General features: G+C 52.2%; 1 protein-coding gene across 5 annotated transcripts in view; it reads left to right on the plus strand.

Annotated features, from left to right (window-relative positions):
- Positions 1–18,942, plus strand: part of LOC107509971 (tyrosine-protein kinase ZAP-70) — a 38,261-nt gene extending 19,319 nt beyond the window's left edge. For all 5 annotated transcript variants that reach the window (XM_016142985.2, XM_016142990.2, XM_016142989.2 and 2 more), the window contains 12 exons: positions 4,197–4,647; positions 5,185–5,345; positions 11,981–12,119; positions 12,214–12,301; positions 12,520–12,566; positions 12,784–12,835; positions 13,853–14,045; positions 14,563–14,769; positions 16,605–16,797; positions 16,891–17,031; positions 17,122–17,234; positions 18,435–18,942. In XM_016142985.2, coding sequence (XP_015998471.1) covers positions 4,246–4,647; positions 5,185–5,345; positions 11,981–12,119; positions 12,214–12,301; positions 12,520–12,566; positions 12,784–12,835; positions 13,853–14,045; positions 14,563–14,769; positions 16,605–16,797; positions 16,891–17,031; positions 17,122–17,234; positions 18,435–18,558 — 1,860 coding nt within the window. In that variant the 5' untranslated portion in view covers positions 4,197–4,245 and the 3' untranslated portion in view covers positions 18,559–18,942. The remainder of the gene's footprint in view (positions 1–4,196; positions 4,648–5,184; positions 5,346–11,980; positions 12,120–12,213; positions 12,302–12,519; positions 12,567–12,783; positions 12,836–13,852; positions 14,046–14,562; positions 14,770–16,604; positions 16,798–16,890; positions 17,032–17,121; positions 17,235–18,434) is intronic.
- Positions 18,943–19,994: the final 1,052 nt, after the last annotated feature.

Consider the following 19,994-nt stretch of genomic DNA (forward strand, 5'->3'; position numbering starts at 1 on the left):
TATCCCATTTTTGTTGGTAGAGAAAGAAGGGGATGTGATTTTAGAGAGAGGGGTCAGGGAAGGCCTCTTGGAGGAGGGGGTGATATTTAGCCAGAAGTCCAAATGAAGAGGGGGATACTGGGAAAAGAGCATTCAGGTAGCAGGAATAGACAGTTCAAAGGCCCTGAGGTTGGGTCACGACTGATTTGTTCAAGTGACCTTAACAAGTAACTTAAGGAGGGCTGTGTGGTCGGTAGGGAGGGGGTGAATACAAGAAAGTGATGAGGCAGATTGGGCAAGGCTTAGGGGCTGCCATGAGGGCTTAGGCTTTAAACCTGAGTGAGGTGGGAGTCCTGGAGCAGAAAAGGACATGGTAGCACAAGCGTGAGCTAGGTCTTGTGCTTGGTGCCCAGTGAGTCATCTGTCATGGAATCCCACAGTCTTCCAGTGTTGGGTACTTAACCCACTGCTCAGGACCACACTTACTACTACAGAGCAGACTCTTGATTCCATGATTTAAATCGGATGCCCTGATTAGGAAAAAGATATGATGGAGTCTATTGCCACCCATGGCACCATGCTAACTGCTGTCCTCATAACCTAGAATGTAACCTAATTTAGAATTTGGTATGTTGTTGGCTGACAGGTACCTATGCTATTTCTGTTGGTGGCACAGGGGCCCCGCCATGGCCTGCAGACTAAGGAGCAGGAAACATGGCTTCTGGGGTCTTGGGAGGGCATTGGGGTCTTGGGAAGAGGACTGAGAGTCAGTGAGAATAGTCATGGGCAGTAAGGGGCTGGGCCCTCATTTCAGCAGCATCTTGGGTCGGGGGACCCTTCTGGTGTCTGGCTGAGGGTGGCTTGCGGAGCCTACAGGCTTGGCTGGGGCCACTCCCATGCCCTCCTGGCAGGTCCAATTGGATCGATTTCCTCCATAGCCTACCTCCCCTCTAGGCTCTCATCATGGGCATTTAATGGGGGCTTTTGATGCTCAGAATATGTTGTATGTGACGTAGCTGTGGGATTAAACAAAACTGGAAAGCGTCCTTCCAGCAGGTCTTCTCAAGGTCTTTGTTTTGTTTTTAGATTCTACCTGTGAGATCAAATGAGTTCGTCTTTCTCTGTCTGACTTATTTCACTTAGCATAATGCTCTTAAGGTACATCTATGTTGTCGCAAATGACAAGATTTCATTCTTTTTGTGGCTAATATTTCATTGCATATATGTACCACATCTTCTTTATCCAGTCTTTATTGATGGACACCAAGTTGCTTCCATGTCTTGACCATTGTAAATAATGCTACAGTGAACAGAGGAGTACATATATCTCCTCGAATTAGTGTTTTCATTTTCTTTGGATAAATACCTAGAAGTAGAATTGCTGGGTCATATGGTAGTTCTAATTTTAGTTTTTTGAGAAACCTCCATACTGTTTCCCCTAGTGGTGCATCAGAGCCTCTAATATGCTAATATACTTTTCAAATGTATTTCATCACTTGACCCTTTTTTCCTCTGCAGCATGTTTGGGGCATCAGGTCTCTCTGGAACAGATATAATCTAACTCTGCCCTTACCTGAAGAGGATACTTGAATGGTGGAATTTCAGGCAGATATGTCTGTCCAAGGCTCTAGGGTTTCCTCCTAGAGCCTTGGCAGGGTCTGGGCTGTGAGAACAGAAAATCCCATGGTCTCAGTGGAGCTGCACACCTGGGGAAGGCCAAGTCTGGGTTTCTGAACTCACAAGATGCTCCCGACCTAAGAGAAGGCTGGTGTGGTCTGCCCAGGCAGGACTGGGATGGGGGTCTTGTGGTGGGCTTGTCTCTTGGGAAAGCCACAGAATCTGCAAGGACATAGCTCAGCACAGAAACATCTGGTCCTCCTGCTTGAGCCTAGGTTCACAGGAGGCTGCAGACCGGCCCAGCTCCTCTGAAAGCCATTGCCATTACTATTGTCGTTATTGGCAGTGAGACAGGGAGCTGGGATAAAGCTGTGAATGCACAGGGAACACTTGTCTCTGGGACACCTTGGCCTTAGGTCCAAAGTGGCCAATCACGGCTTATGGTCCTAGGGGCCAGCCTCTCCCCGCCCCCACAACTGCATGAATCCCCCCCTCCGGCTATCCAGACTGCACCTGCGGCCACTGTGGGGAGGAGTTTCTCAAACTGTGTTGTTGACAGTTTCCTGCCACAGCTTCCTGCCCCAGAGACTAGATTCACTACCCCCAGTGGTCCTTGGATAGGCCCCCACTCTGCTGCCTTGTCTTGTGTCCTGTTACTCTATGGGAAAGGCTGTATGAATCTGTGAGGCAGGGCTGGCTGGACCTGGGAAGTGGAGAGGAGTGGGGAGGGTGTTCCAGGTGGAGAGCACTACATGGACGAAATTTGTAAGTGAATGTGAAGGAAAGATGATAGCTCAGACTGATGGGCAGGGGGAGGGCTGAGGAGTTTTGTTGTCTCAATGAAGTAGACAGGAGGTTCTTGAGCAAAGGGGCCCTTGTAGAGGAATTGCCTAAAAGCAACTTGCCCTGAGCTCAGCTTATGTGGGAAACAGACTTTGGGTTTCAGCCAACCACAGGCACCATGTGCGTTAGATCAGGATCTCAGGTTTTATTAATAGAAACAGTGGGTAGAGATCAAAGGAGGTGATGGCAGCACAAATGGACCTCAGGAGCAAGATCTGGACTAGATGTGCAGGTGTGGCAGTGCAGTTAGCCACAGGCAGGATGGCCCAAGTAAGGGGACTGGGTTTGGGGAAGGGTGAGAGCAGGGACCAACAGAGCGGGAGGAAGCAAGCCAGGGAGTCATTAAGGACTCAAGAGGGACATGCTGTTCAAGCAGGAGTGTGTCAGCAGTGCCCCTCACTCAGGGTATCCAGCATCCAGGAAGGCACTAAATGCTTGTTTGTGTCCATGAGGCGCTGATATGAGTGCACCCCGCTGAGCCTGGAGAGCACCCTGTGTGTTGGGGGTTGACTCTGAGGCTGGATGAGAGGGCTGGACTCAAGGAAGAGGAGCAGGCGTGCACACAGCCCTTTCCTTCCTGTTTCTCATATTTTTAGTGCCTGGTGTGTCCATACCTTCCAGCTTCTTTATCCCTCTTTAATTAAAAAAAAAAAAAATAAGGTATAATTTACACATAGTAAAATCCACTCATTTTAGTGAAAAGTCCTGTGAGATTTGACAAATGCATATAGCCCAAAAACTACCATCTCCAAGATATATACTGTTCCCCCAATTCAGCGGTCCCCAACCTTTCTGGTACCAGGGATCAGTGTTCCTATGAGAATCTAATGCCTGATGATCTGAAGTGGAGCTGAGGTGATGATGCTACGCTGGGGAGTAGCTGCAAATACAGATCAAGCTTTATTGCTGCCTGTCGATCACCTTCTGCTGTGCAGCCCATTTCCTAATAGGCCACAGACCAGGAGTTGGGGGCCTCTGCCCCAATTCTGTTATGCCCCGTTATCATCAGTCCCTCCTTGCCCCTCTGCCACAGCCCCTGGTGGCCCCAATGTGCTCCTCATCCATAAGTTTGAACAGAGTCAGGCTGGAGGGAGTCAGTGGAAAAGAGAAGGCTAATGGAGGAAGTAAGGTTCTTTTGATGAGCAAAGCTGTTCCAGCCTCAGGGCCTTCACACTTGCTGTTCCTGCTGCCTGATGTGTTCTCTCCTACTTTTAGAAGTTAGCTACTCATCCTTCAGCTCAGCTCAAATGCTGCCTCTTTAGAGATGGTGGCCATCCCAGCAATGGTGGCCTCATCTCTTTTAATATCATGCTATTTCCTTTATAACACTGATCTCCATCTGTAATTATTTTGTCTCTTTCCTTGTTAATGGCATTCCTTCTGCCTCAGACTGCTATCTTCCGGAGGGCAGGGACCATGTATGTCTTTTTCACCCATAATTCCAGCACCGGCTTGAAATATAGTAAGAATTCAACACATGTTTGAGAAATGAATGAATGATTTCAGGTGCTGGTGTGAGGGGGCCTGGTCGCTCAGCACAAGGTCTTTGAACAGTCAGAGGCGGATTTGGGACTCCCAGATCCAGGCCCAGCAGGCTGGGGGTCCTCTCTAAGTTGATTCTAGCACCAAGCAGGCTCTGCAGGATGGGCACGGATGCTGCCCAATGCAGCCTCTCCCACTGCCTCAGGAAGGGACGCCAAGGCCCTGATGTGCCCCCAAGGCCCTGATGTGCCCCCAATCCCGCTCTGGACCCGCAGGGGCTGGTGAGGTGCACAGACGCATACCCTGCGCGGGGCAGCAGCTGCGATGCCGGACCCCGCAGCACACCTGCCCTTCTTCTACGGCAGCATCTCGCGCGCCGAGGCCGAGGAGCACCTGAAGCTGGCAGGCATGGCCGATGGCCTCTTCCTGCTGCGCCAGTGCCTGCGTTCGCTGGGCGGCTACGTGCTCTCGCTTGTGCACGACGTGCGCTTCCACCACTTTCCCATCGAGCGCCAGCTCAACGGCACCTATGCCATCGCGGGTGGGAAGGCTCACTGTGGACCCGCCGAGCTCTGCGAGTTTTACTCGCGCGACCCTGACGGACTACCCTGCAACCTGCGCAAGCCGTGCAACCGGCCGTCGGGACTCGAGCCGCAGCCCGGGGTCTTTGACTGCCTGCGGGATGCCATGGTACGCGACTATGTGCGTCAGACGTGGAAACTGGAGGTGAGAGAGCGTGGCCGGGGGTGGGCTGGGGAGGGCGGGACCAGAGTGAATGGGGCTTGGGGGTGGGGCCTGAGTAGGGGGGGCGGGGTGAAGAGCTGCAGAGGGCAGGGCTGAGTGCAGGGCCAAAGAGGGTGGGCCGTAGTGGGGCGGGGCTGGAGTGGGCAAACCCTGAATGGGCAGACCCCTGGGAGGCGGGTCGGGTCTAGTAGGTGGGTGGACCTGGGAGGGTGGTGGGGGCGGAGTCCTGGGATAGAATGCCAGCGGGTCAGTGGCCTGTGATCTTTGACAGTGGTGCACAACTACCAATGTCAGAACTTTAAGCTGGAGCAGAGCTTGGGTTTTGGGGCTCGGCTCTGGATGGGCGGGGCCTGGATGGACTGGAGAGGGAACATGGACTTGGGAGGGTGGCTGTCTTCAGCAGCCTGAAGGACTCATCCCATGTGCTCCTGGATGGGGACCAAGATGAGGTGGAAGAGGGTTTCTGTGTCCCTACAAAGTGCAACACTGACATGTGCCCTTTGACCCTTCCTTCTGTAGGGAGAGGCCCTGGAGCAGGCCATCATCAGCCAGGCCCCCCAAGTGGAGAAGCTCATCGCCACCACAGCCCATGAGCGGATGCCTTGGTACCACAGCAGCCTGACGCGTGAGGAGGCCGAGCGCAAACTCTATTCAGGCTCGCAAACCGACGGCAAGTTCCTGTATGTGGGGCTCAGGGCCTGGGACTTTGGGGCGGTGAGGCAGGGGCAGGTCTCAGTGTGCATGTGCTCCATGTGCAAGTGGGTAGTGCGCTTCTGCATGTGCAAAGGGCCCTTCTGTGGGAAAGGAGTGGCAGTGGTTAGGACCCAGAACCAGATTGCCTGGGTTGGAATCCAGCATCTGCTACTTACCAGCTGGGGACACTGGGCAAGTAGCTGATCTTCTGCCTGCCTCGACTTCCTGTCCTTCATTCAACAAATATTTACTGAATGTTTACTGTGTGCCAGGCACTGTTTCAGGCACTGAGGACTTAGCAGTGGACAAAACAGACACAAATCTCTGTCTTTGTGGAGAAGGTAGACACAAAAGGGTGAATCAATAAAATATAAAATATGTCTATTGGTGTTAAGTGCATGTGTAGGTGGGGTGGGGGTTGAGATTAGGTGGCCAGAAAAGGTCTCTTGGATCAGGTGGTTTTGAGTAAAGAACTGCAGGAGGTAAGAAATGAGCTATGCAGCTCTTTGCGATAAGGGTGGTCCTGGCAAATGGGAATGGCAAATACAGTGACCAGGGGAGTAGGTTCTTGGCAAGTTCAAGAAACAGAGAGGAGGCCAGTGTGCTTGGAGCTGAGTAAGTAAGGGTCAGAGAGGGAGGAGGTGAGGCAGGGAGGTGGGGTGACTCCCTCTGAGTGCCCTGTGGATAAGAGTAGTACCTCCCCCAGTGTCTGTTATAGGATTGCATGAATTAATATGTGTAAAGCAATAGTATAGCATCTGGCATGTACTAACATTGTAGTAAATGTTAGCTTAGCTGTTTTTGTATGTGGGTGAACATGTGTATCTGCACGTGTCTGAGCCATAGTTGAGCCATATGGCTGTTCGTGAGTTTGTTATTGATTGTGAAAGACTGTCTATAGCTATTTAAATAACCCGGCTGGGTATTTGAAAACCTTGCTGGCTGCTGCTTTCTGGTCTGGACACAGGTCCTTTTGTATAACAGATGTTATCCAGATGTCACTCAAGCCTTGAGCTGCATAGTAGCTTGGTGTCTGCCTCTTTCTCGTGACCTCAGGAGTCTGGTGCCCTCCCAAAGGTGTCTTAACTTCTCAAGGCCGCCATTCTCATGGCCTGAGTCCCAGCTTGGCTGAATTCCTACTCTCACCCACTCTCCTAGGGCCGTTTCCTCTCCTGGGGCCAATCCACAGACTTCTTCCTTGATTTTCTCATCTCTGAGTGGTCTTTGCACACGTACCAAATTCCGACAGGATGCAGGTCCCTCCACAAGATTCTACTGTCAGCCCATGAAATAATATTTTACCCTGTCTAACAGTCTTAGGCTAAAATTGCAGTAAAGTTTCCAAGGTTTCTGAGGCAACTTTTGGATGGATGTTACAGATCATGCTTAGCTACAAGGAAGGCTTCTGAACAACTTAAGAGAGGGCTGTTTTCTCTTAGAGGGTAAACTTAGCTTTTCTTTTATATCAGTTAGCTTTTGCTATGTAACAAACCACTTTAAGACTTACTGGCTCAAAACGACAGCTTCTTACTCCTTATAATTCTGAGTCAGCTGGGCTGTTTTGGTTTGGGTCAGCTGGGCTGGGACTGAATAGATTAGGATGGCTATGATCACAAGTCTGGCTATGGCCCCATGTCCCGTGGGTGGTGGGGACGAGTTGGCCACAGTGCCGTCATTGTCCAGCAGGTTAGCCTGGACTTATTCAGTGGTGGTGACTGCAGGGTTACTAAGAATAGTCAGAGAGGGAAAGCGACAGTACATAAGCACTTTCCAAGCTTCTGCTTGCATAATGTTGCTGGTGTCATATTGGCCAAAGCAATCTCATGTCTGAGACTAGAGTCACTGTGGGGAGGGGGACTACCCACAGGACAGGAATTAAGGCAGTGGTTTTGTATGTAGTCCTTCACAGGGTTGGACCCTGGATGCCATAATGGAAGTGGTGGGCATCTCACACTGGGAGTTTGGGCTCCTACTTTCCTTGTGGACTGTAAATTCCAAGGCAGAACCTGTACTTAGTGCTACTAGAGGTTTCTGTGTTCCCATGTGTAGTGAGGGCTGGTCCTTGTCCAGATGTTGCCCATCTTTTGCGGACACCGCATACTCCCGCCATGGCTTGGTACCTGCTATGACGTTCCCAGTGTCTGGTCCTGCGTCTCACACACACTCATATCCCACTCATTCATGCACAAGTTACCCCAGTGCCTGAGTATTTGGGGGATTCTCTCCCAGCCAGACACAATGAAGGGAGGTTGTATGACTTTCCTGTCAGTGTAGCTGATTCCCCCTTTGTCTCTGCTGTCCCTCGTAACATGTCATGTCCTCTTTCTTGGTTCCCACAGTCCAGGTTTCCTCCCCTGGTTTCATCTCAGGTCCCTAGTTCAGCTTTTTGTCACCCCATTCTCTGCCTCCTTTCTGTCCTGGTTTTTCTTTATCCTTTTCTCTTCTCTTTCCTCTGTCCCTCCTTCCCGTCCCACACTATCATGCACATGCACAATGATTCCACCATCCCACTGGTGTGAAAAGTTGCCCCGGATTGCCCAGGTCCCCTGAAAGTATCCAAGAGTCCTGGGGGAGGGGTGGAAAGAGTCGGTGGAGGGTGGAGCAGGTGGGCTCCTGAGCTCCACCCCAGGACAGCTATGATCTGTTTCATGTTTTAAGCTTCCATGGAAGATGTTTGTCAGAGAATTCCACTACCCAAAGGAGAAGTTTTGTAAAGATTTTGCATTAACACAGCAGAATTTATGTCAGGCTTCAAGTTAACCAGTCTTTTGAGGTAAGAGGAATCTTAGGAGAACCAGGGCCATTGGCTTTGAGTGGCCGGTACTCTGGATCATGGGGCCCCCAACCCTTGGGCTGTGGACCAGTTCCGTTCTGTGGCCTTTTAGGAGCCTTGCTGCGCAGCAGGAGGTGGACAAGTGAGTAAAGGTTCATTTGTATCTGCAGCCGCTCCCCAGAGCTAGCATCACTGCCTCAGCTCCACCTCAGCTCATCAGGCATTAGATTCTCCTAGGGGCACTGGTCCCTGGTGCCAAAAAGGTTGGGGGCTGCCAATCTCGATACCAAACTGACTTGAAGGCTCAGAGATAGGCAGGACCAGCATTAGCCGTGAGATTGAGGCTGAGATAGCTAGGATCCGGAGACAGTATAGAGACTGAGGCTGGTGCACAGATTCAGAAGCAGTTGAAACAGTGACATGAGGGGCAGTGACTCATGCTGGGGAAATACAAGAGCTCAGAATCAACTGCAGTGAGCCAGACTGCTAGAAAACTAGGCAAGGTGTGCCTCGGGCAGAAACCATCGTGGGTCGTTCTTGCCATTCCTGTAGTTGGTAACTGCTTTCTCAGGATGTGGATCATTAGGAGTCAAAGGTCAAAGCTGTAGGCACAGAACCTCACGTGGGCAGGGGTGACAGGAACATCCCTGGTAGATCACGAGCCCTGGGACATGCCAGGAGCTGGTCTAGTTCTAAGATCAGCGTGCAGGATATGATAGAAAGACTCATGCCACTCAGGCCTGGAATTAAGACCAGGGCCACATGTACCACAACCCACAGTTCAGAGCTACTAAAGAATGACTGGCAGTGTTCCCAACGATGTTGGCTGCCAGAGCTTGCCTTGCTTCTGCAGAATAGCAGCATTTGTGGTCACTTCAGCATGAGACGAACTTGACCCCTGAGAAGGGCCTTCAAGAGTATACTGTTAAGTCGTTCTTAACCTCTTCTGGATCACGGACCCCTTTGGGAATCTTACTGAAGCCAAACCCCTCTAATAACCCCCCAAAACATGTTTACCCCAGAGGTTTTGCATACACTTGTATGAGACCATGGTTGAACCTGAATCTTATGCTCAGAGTCCTTTTTAGGTTAAGAACTTCCAATTTAGTTTAGTTTTCTCATTTTACATGTGAGGAAACGGAGGCACACAGAGATTAAGTGGCTGGCTCAAGGTTGCACTGTTAATCGGTGACAGAGCTGGCTGTCAGTCCTACGTAGCAGTTAATGGTACAATCAGAAGGGGACTCATGGCTCTAGCCTCAACCAGCTATGCAGTTTAGGCCAGAGCCAAAATCCTTGTGCCTCAATACCTCATCTAAAAAGTGACAATTATAATACTAGTACCTGCCTTGTGGGGAATACTGTGAAGATGGAATGACAAATATGTGAAGAATTTAGAACCAGTATCTTAATCAATCTTGGCTCTTTTATCACTATTATCAGGTTCTATATATTCTTTAAAAAGTGGAGGTGCAAGTTGATTTCTTTGCTTGAACCTGTAGCTTAAGATCAAGTTTGAACTGCAAAGACAAAGAACTGCTACCACCTAGTGGTTTTTTTTTGGTAAATAAAGTAGAATTTGTGGCGTTGAAATATATATAGTGACCACACCAATGTCTGTGCCTAAGTGGTTATTTTCTGGGAATCAGTGGCTTCTCTGTGAACTCACATGTCTCTTTCCAAATACAGTGTACCAGTTAGCATTTCCTGTACAACAAACCATCCTAAAATGTTGTGGCTTGGAACCACATCATTTATTCACCCTTGGTTTAATGGGTTGACAGTGGGCTTAGTTCAGCTAGTATTTCTTCTGTTGAGTTCTTTTTGGCTTGCTCCTGTGGCTGCAGTCAGTAGAGGGTAGGGGAGTTGACTGGGGCTGGGATGGTCTAGGATGGCCTCACTCGCATGTCGGGCTATTGGCAGGCTGGGGCTCCTTGTTCTCCTTCATGCGACTTCTCTAGTGGGCTCACTTGCACTCATGTTGGAACCATGGTAGTTGCAAGTTTGCCAGGAAACACAAGAGAAGGCCGGCAAGCCCCAGCGATCAACCACTTTCTAAGCCTCTCCTTGCGGCATGTCTGCTGAGGTCTTATTGGTCAAAGCAAGTCACATGGTCAAGCCCTGATTCTGGAGATGCAGAACTAGACTCCATCTATTGGTGGGAATAAATACTCAACGTTGTGGTTGTTTTTTCTCAGTATTCCATACAGGTTTGCAGGTGAGTTCCTGTTGTCAGTTCAGAACTTAAGATTTGGCCTTAAGAGGTATTTTACTTCTCAAAAGAAGAGAAATCATCTTTAGAGACCATAGCAGCAGGCTGGCCCACCAGCTTCATTACAGAAGTGCCTTTCATACAGTGGGGCATTTATGTTTCTTACTGTGATGTGGGTTTCTCTTTCTTGCCCTTAGGTGCTCCCCACCAACCCCTACCCTGGTTTCCTAGCTCTTTAGGCGTCCCTGACTATTGTAGACTAGTCTGGGAACTATATCAGCCTTCACTGCATTGTTCTCTGGGAAACTTGCTGTCCTGGAATGGATGGGACATTCGCAACCACCCCTCTGTCCCTTGCTCAGGTTTTGCCATGGTGATAGGGGACATTTCTGTCCTTTTGGCCTAAGGAAGCACTTGATTGCAAGGTGAGCTCACATCTGTCTTGTGCACCACCGTATCCTACCTTAGAATAGTGCCTGGCATGTGGTCAACACTCATTATTTGTTTAGTGAATGAACACCCAGGCAGGGCCCATGCCTGGTCTGAGAGTTCACACCACTTGTGGGCCATCCTCATGCTATTTCAGGCTGCGTTCTGCTGGCCAGCTTTCTGTACTAAATGCAGTTCCTTAGGTTATTGGTCAGCCGCCTACAACTGCCATAGGGCCTGACACCCCCAGGACCAGCTGCCCTCCCTTCTCTGTTGGACACCTATACTTAACTGTGGAGTTGAACCTTGTGCTGGTGACCCAATACAAAACTGTTTGGTGGCAGATGTTGATTGATGTCACTGTGGGATGTGAGGCTGCAGGCATCAGGCTCTAAATTGGCCTTAGTGTGTGTGCATGTGCGTGGGTAGACAGATCCTTACTTCGCAAAGCACCATCTTTGAGGGGCTTGAGTCCCATTCATAGACATGGAAGATTCATTTATTTTGGCAAATTTCCTAGCAGAGGAGAATCAAGGGTCTTATTCTGTCAAAGGTCAGTCTGTTAGGATAACTGGCAGGTCCATTGTGATGAAAAGATGACTCGTTCCAATTTGGACAAAGATGTAGCATGAACTAGCCATGGAGATGTACTTATCTTTGTTGCTTTTCATGTAGAAGTGGCTTTCTCTCCTTAAGAGAATGGTTCTAAGTCTATCTGTATGGACCTGTGTGTCCCCTGTGAGGGGATCTGTGTCCACCATAGATGACCAAATAGCCCTCCATGGGTAGCCAAGTGTTCCATGTGGAGGGCTGAGTATCCCTTGTGGATAGCCAAGTGTTCCCCTCTGGATGATTAAGTGTTCAGCTGTAGGTGGCTGAGTATCAGGCCTTACAGGGTTGAGTGTCTGCTGTGGGAAGCCCAGTATTTCCCAGGGCATGGTCACATGTTTGTCCTTGGGTAACTGTGTCTCCTGTGAGCATTGTGGTTCTCCTCTCTGTCCCTGCTCCTGTGCCCCACCAGCCTGGCAGTTAGCAGGTAACCTGGAGATTGAGTGGGGCCTGACCTTGGCTTCCCCACTCAGTCCCTGCTGCCTCCCCATGAGGTCCTAGGGTGCAGAGCCCACAATGTATGTGTGTGTGTGGGGGGGCACACAATGGGAGGGGCCTAGGTGGTGGTGGGGTTGACGTCTCCTACTTACCCCTGCCAGGCTGAGGCCCCGGAAAGAGCAGGGCACGTATGCGCTGTCCTTGATCTATGGGAAAACTGTGTACCACTACCTCATCAGCCAGGACAAAGCAGGCAAATACTGCATACCTGAGGGGACCAAGTTCGACACACTCTGGCAGGTGAGCCGCCTGCCACCCAGTTTAGGGAGATGCTGTGGTGGGGTGCTTAGCTCCTGGGGAGCAGGGAAGCTTGGTCCTGACGCTCTCCCCACAGCTGGTGGAGTACCTGAAGCTGAAGGCTGATGGGCTCATCTACTGCCTGAAGGAGGCCTGTCCCAACACCAGTGCCAGCGCCAGCGCAGGTGAGCACGGCAGCAGGGGAGGGGGGGTTGACACTTGTGCCAGTGCCAGTGCAGGTGAGCGGGCAGCAAGGGGGGCGATGCCAGTGCAGGTGAACAAGACAGCAGGTGGGGCGGGGGCGACACCTGTGCCAGTGCCAGTGCAGGTGAGCGGGGCAGCGGGAGCAGGGGTGCGGGCAATGCTGACTCTCACCCCCTCATCATCTTTTCTGCTCCCCTAGGGGCTGCTGCCCCCACACTTCCAGCCCACCCATCCACGTTCACCCATGTGAGTCAGCTGGCATCTCAAAGTTGGGGCCTCCGGGATGAAGGTGGCGGGTGGGCCATGGATCCTGGGGTGGAGAGTGGGGCTGCCGTGGAACAAAAGAGGGTTCTCTGCAACCCCTACACTATCCTTGGGAGTCGTCAGAGGCTGTGGGTCTCATGAGAGGGGCTGGTGTCCCCCGCTTGGGCCCTGCTGACCCTTCTGACCCCATGACCTTTAGCCTCGGAGACAGATTGACACCCTCAACTCAGATGGATACACCCCTGAACCAGGTGAGCTGGCAGAGGTGAAGGCGCATGGTGGGGTTCACACCAGGCTAAGGGTAGGACCCCTGGCTGGCTCCAGATGTGTGGGGGAATGGACATGGGCCTGGTCTGGCCAGTGCTGGTTGGCTTGGTTGGTCCTGTGCCTACAGATGTCTGCATGGGGCACACCCTTCATGCCCGCTTGTGTGCATGTTCATGGGGTGTGACATGCAGGGGAGAAGGCCTGACCATGCCTGGGCCAGTGGGGCATAGATACACATTTGTTAAGCACCTACCAGCTATTAGTCATACTCCCAAGTTCATGTGCATGTGAACTGGGTAGATCCTCCGACATAACACAGGAAGGAGTTTGGTAATTATTCTCATTTTGCAGATGAGAAAAGAGAGCAATGAGTTTCTAAGTTCATGTAGCCAGGCAGTAGTGGGGTGGGACTGAACCCTGGCACACAGGCTCCAGAACCCACATTCCTAAAACACCCTGCTGCCAATGCTCCTGTGTTTGATGCATGGTGCAAGCCTGCCCATGTGTGTGCTCAGAGAATACACATGGTTGTATGTGCATAAGAGGCTTGCCTCTGGAGCCCTTGTGAGCATGGCTGTGCATTGCCTCTGTAGACAGGGCAGGCATGGATGTAGGTGCACCCAAGTCAGTGCACACACAGGCATAGATGTGTGTGCTCCAGAGGCATGCTAATGCTTACTTGTGCAGACATGCCTTTAGGCTCCTGTTGCACACAGAGATGTAGGTGGGAGTGTGGACACATGGGCACATGTGGTTACATATGAACAGAGATGCACACACCTTTAGAGTCCATTTGGATGTGGCTCCCCATTGCACCCAGAGATGGGACCAGGAGTGCACACGTGCACACTAACACATGTACCTCCGTGCCTGTTCACAACTGGGAGGTACACCGCTGTCTGGGATACTTGCCTGTGGGTGCCGATGCTGCTCTGCCCTCTCTGTCTCCCATGCCTCTCCCTCCTCCTGATCTGGGAGGGCACGCCTGTATGTGTGCCCAGCATGCTTAGCGTCCCCAGACAAACCGCGGCCAATGCCCATGGACACAAGCGTGTATGAGAGCCCGTACAGTGACCCTGAGGAGCTCAAGGACAAGAAACTCTTCCTGAAGCGTGAGAACCTCCTCATAGCTGACATCGAACTTGGCTGTGGCAACTTTGGCTCAGTGCGCCAGGGCGTCTACCGCATGCGCAAGTATGGCTGCCCCTGCAGTGGAGGGGGAACCGCTGGGGTGAGGCAGAGCGGGGGTTAGGGTCAGGATGTGACATCAGTTTGCCTGGGAAACAGACCCTGGGAGAGGAGGTTGCCTGAGGATTCCTGGGAGCATTTGGGGACAAGACTTGAGAGTGAGTGAGAGAAACAAGCTGGGACAGGGCAGCCTGGACTGGGCTGCAGGTGAAACAGAGGTGCCCCGGAACTTCTGCTTTGACCTGTCATTGGGTACAGGCAGCTCTGGGGAGGGTATAACTTTGAATACAGTGGCTCTTTTGGGGCAGGGCAGTTCCTAGGGAGGGACTTACTGTGTGCTGCCCCAGCCAACACTCTGGGCAGCTGCGGACTGAGTGCTTGAGCCCTGCAGGGAGATCTGAGTGGTGAGCCACAGTGACCGCTACACAAATCCCAGTGGAAGGAAGCAGTTGGGCGGTGAGGGGCTGAACGGGCCCTTGCTGGCTCATGCGTGCACCTCCTGCATGGGTGTGTATCACGACAGGAAGCAGATTGACGTGGCTATCAAAGTGCTGAAGCACGGCACGGAGAAGGCAGACAAGGATGAGATGATGCGCGAGGCACAGATCATGCACCAGCTGGATAACCCCTACATCGTGCGGCTCATCGGCGTCTGCCAGGCAGAAGCCCTCATGCTTGTCATGGAGATGGCAGGTGGTGGGCCCCTGCACAAGTTCCTGGTGGGCAAGAAGTAAGCCTGGGCTGCTGGTGGTCGGGCCTGGGGTTCATCCTGCCCACCTACAAGTGCATGTACATTTTCACATGCTTGTAGACACACACACACACCAACCCCTTGCACATCTTTACACCCACACTCATGCCCACAGGGCAGAGCCATCAACAGTGCAGATGGTGGAGCCTGACATCCAGCTCTGCCACTACTCATGTGACCCAGGCAGGCCTCTTAATTCTTCTGGGCTTCAGTCTCCTCAGTTGCACCACAGATCGCAGTGACCAGTTGATGCTTATAAAGTGCTTAGAACAGCACTGGCACTGCTTATAAGAGCTAAGTAGTAGCTCTAAGTATTATTGTTATTGCTACCCAACTCCCTTGGCCAAAGTCATGGCCCATGTGAAATTAAATTGACTGTCTTTGACTTTAAGCAGGATGGGATAGGCAGACTACAGCCCATGGCTTGTTTTTGCCCTGCATGGTTTTGGATTTTTCAAGGGTTATAGAAGTAAAATACTCATACACACACATGAGGATATGTGGCAGAGACCACATGCAGCCTGCAAAGGCTAAAAAATTTTCAGAAAAAAATTACAGATTTCTGATCTAAAGAAATTGCAATTTCATTTATGTTCCCTCGTGGCTGAACTTTTACCCTCACAGACACAATCTCTTATACTCACTGAGGCCCGTGCCCAGCGGCCCACACTCGTTGGTGTACATGCCTTCGCAGTGGGCCCAGTTCATGCATTCAGTCATTCCACAGGTGGTCAGTGGGCCATTTCTCTGTGACAGAGACTATTACATCGTTTGGGATTCATCAGCGAACAAAAGAGACAAAGCTCTCTGCCTGGATTCTGATTGGAAAAGAGAGGCTTTAAATAAGAATTATAGTACAATAAAGTATGGAGTATGTCAGGTGATGGGTACTATGGACAGGGGGTCAGCAGCCTCAGAGTGGGAGGTGGGAAGTGAGAGGGTGAGGTTTGTGCAGACTGAGGTGGGAGGCAGCCAAGTGCAGGCAGAGGGCACAGCCAGTGCAGAGGTCCTGAGGTACATGTGTGGTGGGGGAACCATGAGAAGGCCTGTGGCTGGAGCTGATATGGGTGCGGAGGCGACAGGCAGACCATGCAGGTTCTTAAGGACATAGGGAGGACTTGGACTTTGACCCCGAGTGAGGTGGGAGACCTGTGAGGCTGTGAGCAGAAGAGGGGTGGGACCTGACCCTGTGGGGAAGACAGCCTGTGGGGGGTGAAGGTGGAGGTGAATCTTCTGGTCCAGGCCAGCAATGATGGGGGCCGATGATGGGGGCCAGACCAGGGTAGCAGAAGCTGAGAAGCAGGAGGGTTCTGTAGGGATTGTGCAGGCAGGCTGCCAGGCCTTGCTGACAGATTGGATGTTAGGTGTGGGAAGAGCTGAGAGCAAGGCTGGGGTTTCTGGCCTGAGTAAGTGAGAGGATGGAGCTGCTAGACGAGAGGGGATGGGGGAGGGGAAGAGGTGGCGTGCGTGTGTGTGTGTGTGTGTGTGTGTGTGTGAGAACAATCTGGAGCTTAGCTTTGGCCTTATCATCTTTGAGGTGCCTGTGACACCCTCCTGAGGGCACATGGAGGATGCAGGCAAATGTACGAATTTGGGAATCGGAGCATGTGAGTGGAATTTAAAGCCTTGAGACAGCACGAGGGCAGAGGCTGTGCCTGAGTGTTCACTGCAGTGTCCCCAGCCTCGTGCCTGGCACACAGCAGTTGCTTCATAAGCATGAACACTTGCCTGGCTGGTTAAGAGATGTGGTCTTGGCCTCCTTGGGAATGTGGGCTGTCCTCTCCCCACTGACCCTGCTTTCCCTTGCTCCCCAGGGAGGAGATCCCTGTCAGCAATGTGGCAGAGCTGCTGCACCAGGTGTCCATGGGGATGAAGTACCTGGAAGAGAAGAACTTTGTGCACCGAGACCTGGCAGCCCGCAACGTCCTTCTGGTCAACCGGCACTACGCCAAGATCAGTGACTTCGGCCTCTCAAAGGCCCTGGGTGCCGACGACAGCTACTACACTGTGAGTCCCCACCTCTTTGGTGCCCAGGTGGATGGGACAGGTGGGTTGGTGGGGTCCCCAAGCCCCACTCTGGTAGCATCTCCTCCTCCCCAGGCCCGCTCGGCTGGAAAGTGGCCACTCAAGTGGTATGCGCCCGAGTGCATCAACTTCCGCAAGTTCTCCAGCCGCAGTGACGTCTGGAGCTACGGAGTCACCATGTGGGAGGCCTTCTCTTACGGCCAGAAGCCATACAAGGCAGGCATAGGCAGAGGTGGTGGGCTGCTGGGTGGGAGGGGGTGAGGAACCCTGGTTACTGACATGTTCATATGGCTCTGGCTTGAGCAGAAAATGAAGGGCCCCGAGGTCAATTCCTTCATTGAGCAGGGTAAGCGGATGGAGTGCCCGCCAGAGTGTCCTCCTGAAATGTACGCACTCATGAACGACTGCTGGACATACAGGTGAGCGCCTATGGGTGGAGGGCCTGGCCATGAGGACAGCTGGGTCGGGAGGAGGTCTCAGCTGACCCCCTGGTGTCATCTCGCCCAGAGATGCTCACCAGTTCCTGGCATTGCCAACACTTAGCACCATTAGGCTCCCTGCATCTGTGCTCGACTCTCCGACACACTGACCCTCCAGAGGCCACACCTGCCTGTGGACACCCAGGGCTCCAGCATCTAAAAATCTGTGCCCCACAGCACTCAGCAGCATATCAGCAAAGATAGTATGCCGTTATCCCAAAAAGGCTACCGACACTCAGGTGTGGGATAATACTCCAGTATCTACTTCCTCAGTCCCTGCACATTTACCCAGACAGGCCAAAACCAAAGCACACAAACCCTTGATATATTCAAAACCCTACCTCTGGGTGAAGTCCAACACTCAAACACACCAACTCCTACCACCACCAATATCCCAACTTCCCATCAGACGACAGGCAACGCACACACTAATAAGCTGTCACCCTACACTGACTACGTGGTGTGAGCATGCAGCGACATTTGTTGCCTTTTCTTCCCCCACACCCTCAATTCCACTGCCAACACCTATGACACCAACAGGCACCCAGACACACAAGCAATCCAATAAGTAGACACTCTATTTATGATAAATAATAAGTAGTCCTATTCTAACATGCCCTAACCTGCCCCCATCAGGAAAGACCCAGTGCACCAACACCCCAGCATCCACAGAGGCCTAGCATTGGATACCCCAACACAACTCATGGATATTCCACACATAGCACCATTTATACCCCAGCTCTCCACCAGCCAGGCTACCCTCAGCATCCTGCTGCTCTGTCATGGGCAGCAAACTTGTGCCCTTGTAAGCCTGCACCTAGCACCCACATGCCCTGGCCTTGGGCAACTCACATGCTCTGTGCTTCGGCATTCACAGCCCAGCTCCCCACAGTCAGCATTGTCATCCTAACACTCAGTGGCTTCAGTTCCCCAAGTCGTTATTCCTTAACACCCACCATCCTGCCTGTCAGTGGCTCTTTTATTAGGCACCCCTGAATCCAGATCTCACACTCTAGAGACTGCTCCATTAGCCTGTGCTCCACTGCCGTGACGATTTTCTCAGCCCCTTGCGTGTCCACTGCCAGCTGAAGCTGGGCTCTGGCCGTGCGGTCAGTGGACTGGACCTGTCCCCCCCAACAGGTGGGAGGACCGTCCAGACTTCCTAACGGTGGAGCAGCGCATGCGGACCTACTACTACAGCTTGGCGAGCAAGGCCGAGGGCCCCCCAGACTGTGGGAAGGGGGCTGAGGCTGCCTGTGCTTGAGCACAGCCTCCTGGGGCCACAGTGCTGGTGCCCCAGCCTTTCTCTGTGCCACCGGCCCCATCCCAGGAGCTCCGGACTGGCTGGGCCAGCTCAGCTCCTGTTGCCCAGCAGCTGGGCTGCGGGAGGACCAGCTGAGGCCTCAGGCCTGCACTGCTCTAGTGTTGCCTACCTGGTCACCTGTCTTCTCTGGCTGGGGAGCAGGGAAGCCCCGGGGCAGGGGCGGCTATAGCCTGGACTCGGGCTGGTATCTACTGGGGGGCTCTGAGCTGAGGGGTGTTGCTTACAAAAAAGACCCCTCCTTCCTCTGGGCCCTGAAGGGGAAGATAGGGAGCCCTCAGGTGGCAAGACCTCAGTCATTGGAATAAACTCAGCTTCTCTCTTGTTTGAGAGTCTCATCTTTTTTGGGTGAGGGTGGGACCAGCAAAGAGGTTGATAAGTGTCTGGAAATATCTTTCCTCGTGGGGCCGGTTTTCCCACTTCTCTGCCCTAGGGACATCTCCATGCAAGTGAGGGGCTGTGGCCGATGGAGAAATTGAGGCAAGGGAGTGTGGGGGCTCAGGGGCTGCATGTGCAGCTGGGCCTCAACTCCCTGACCTTTGCGAATTGCATGGTGGCATCACCTAGGGAAACTAACAAAGGCTGATGCCCCCGCCCCAACACCCCTGCACAGGTGTGTTTTAAAGTGTCTTCAGGTGATTCTACCATCCAGTACCCTGCTCAGCTGCCCTGCCTTCCTCCTGGGACCAGCCATAGCTGGGGTTTTCATCATCTGGTGCCCCCGAATGCCAGCTCAGTCTTGCTCAGGAGACCTGTTCCTAAGCTCTTGTTGCCTCAGTTTCCCAAAATGGGAAATTGGGGTATTGGAGCACAGAATCCAACATGTGAGGTGAAATGGAGCCAGTTGTCTGCATTTCTTTTCTGAACTTGCTCCCATTCCTTAACTGTGATTGGCCCTGGCCTCAGTTACCAGCCAATGCCTCATTCTCCTGGCATGGCTATGCAGAGCCATTGGCTTAGGGGCTGCATGAGACCCACGCAGAGCCCAGGAAAGGCAAGGAGATTCTGTGGCTATGGAAAAGACGACTCTCCTCATTGGTGGAGATCTAGAATGCCTGTGGCTACTTGTAGAGCCACAGAGGAGGGCTGAAGCTTTAACTGTTGTGCTGAGTGGGGACGTGAGGTCAAGATGGGTGACACTGGAGGGCAGACCCACAAGCCTTCCGGACCTGTGAGTACATTTGTTGAAACCAGGAAATTGACATTGGGGTTATTACCTTAGGTACAGACCTTTCTGTGATTTCACCATTTACTGTGAGTTTTAATGCTTTATATGTAAGCTTCACATTAGCATATTCTTTAATAAACTTTGTATCCTACATGGGAGTGAGTTCAGAATGCCTCCAGGTATACAACTGACTCCTCTGGACACATGACGA

The sequence above is a fragment of the Rousettus aegyptiacus genome, unplaced genomic scaffold (assembly GCF_014176215.1).
Source record: "Rousettus aegyptiacus isolate mRouAeg1 unplaced genomic scaffold, mRouAeg1.p scaffold_m13_p_7, whole genome shotgun sequence".
Taxonomy (NCBI): domain Eukaryota; kingdom Metazoa; phylum Chordata; class Mammalia; order Chiroptera; family Pteropodidae; genus Rousettus; species Rousettus aegyptiacus.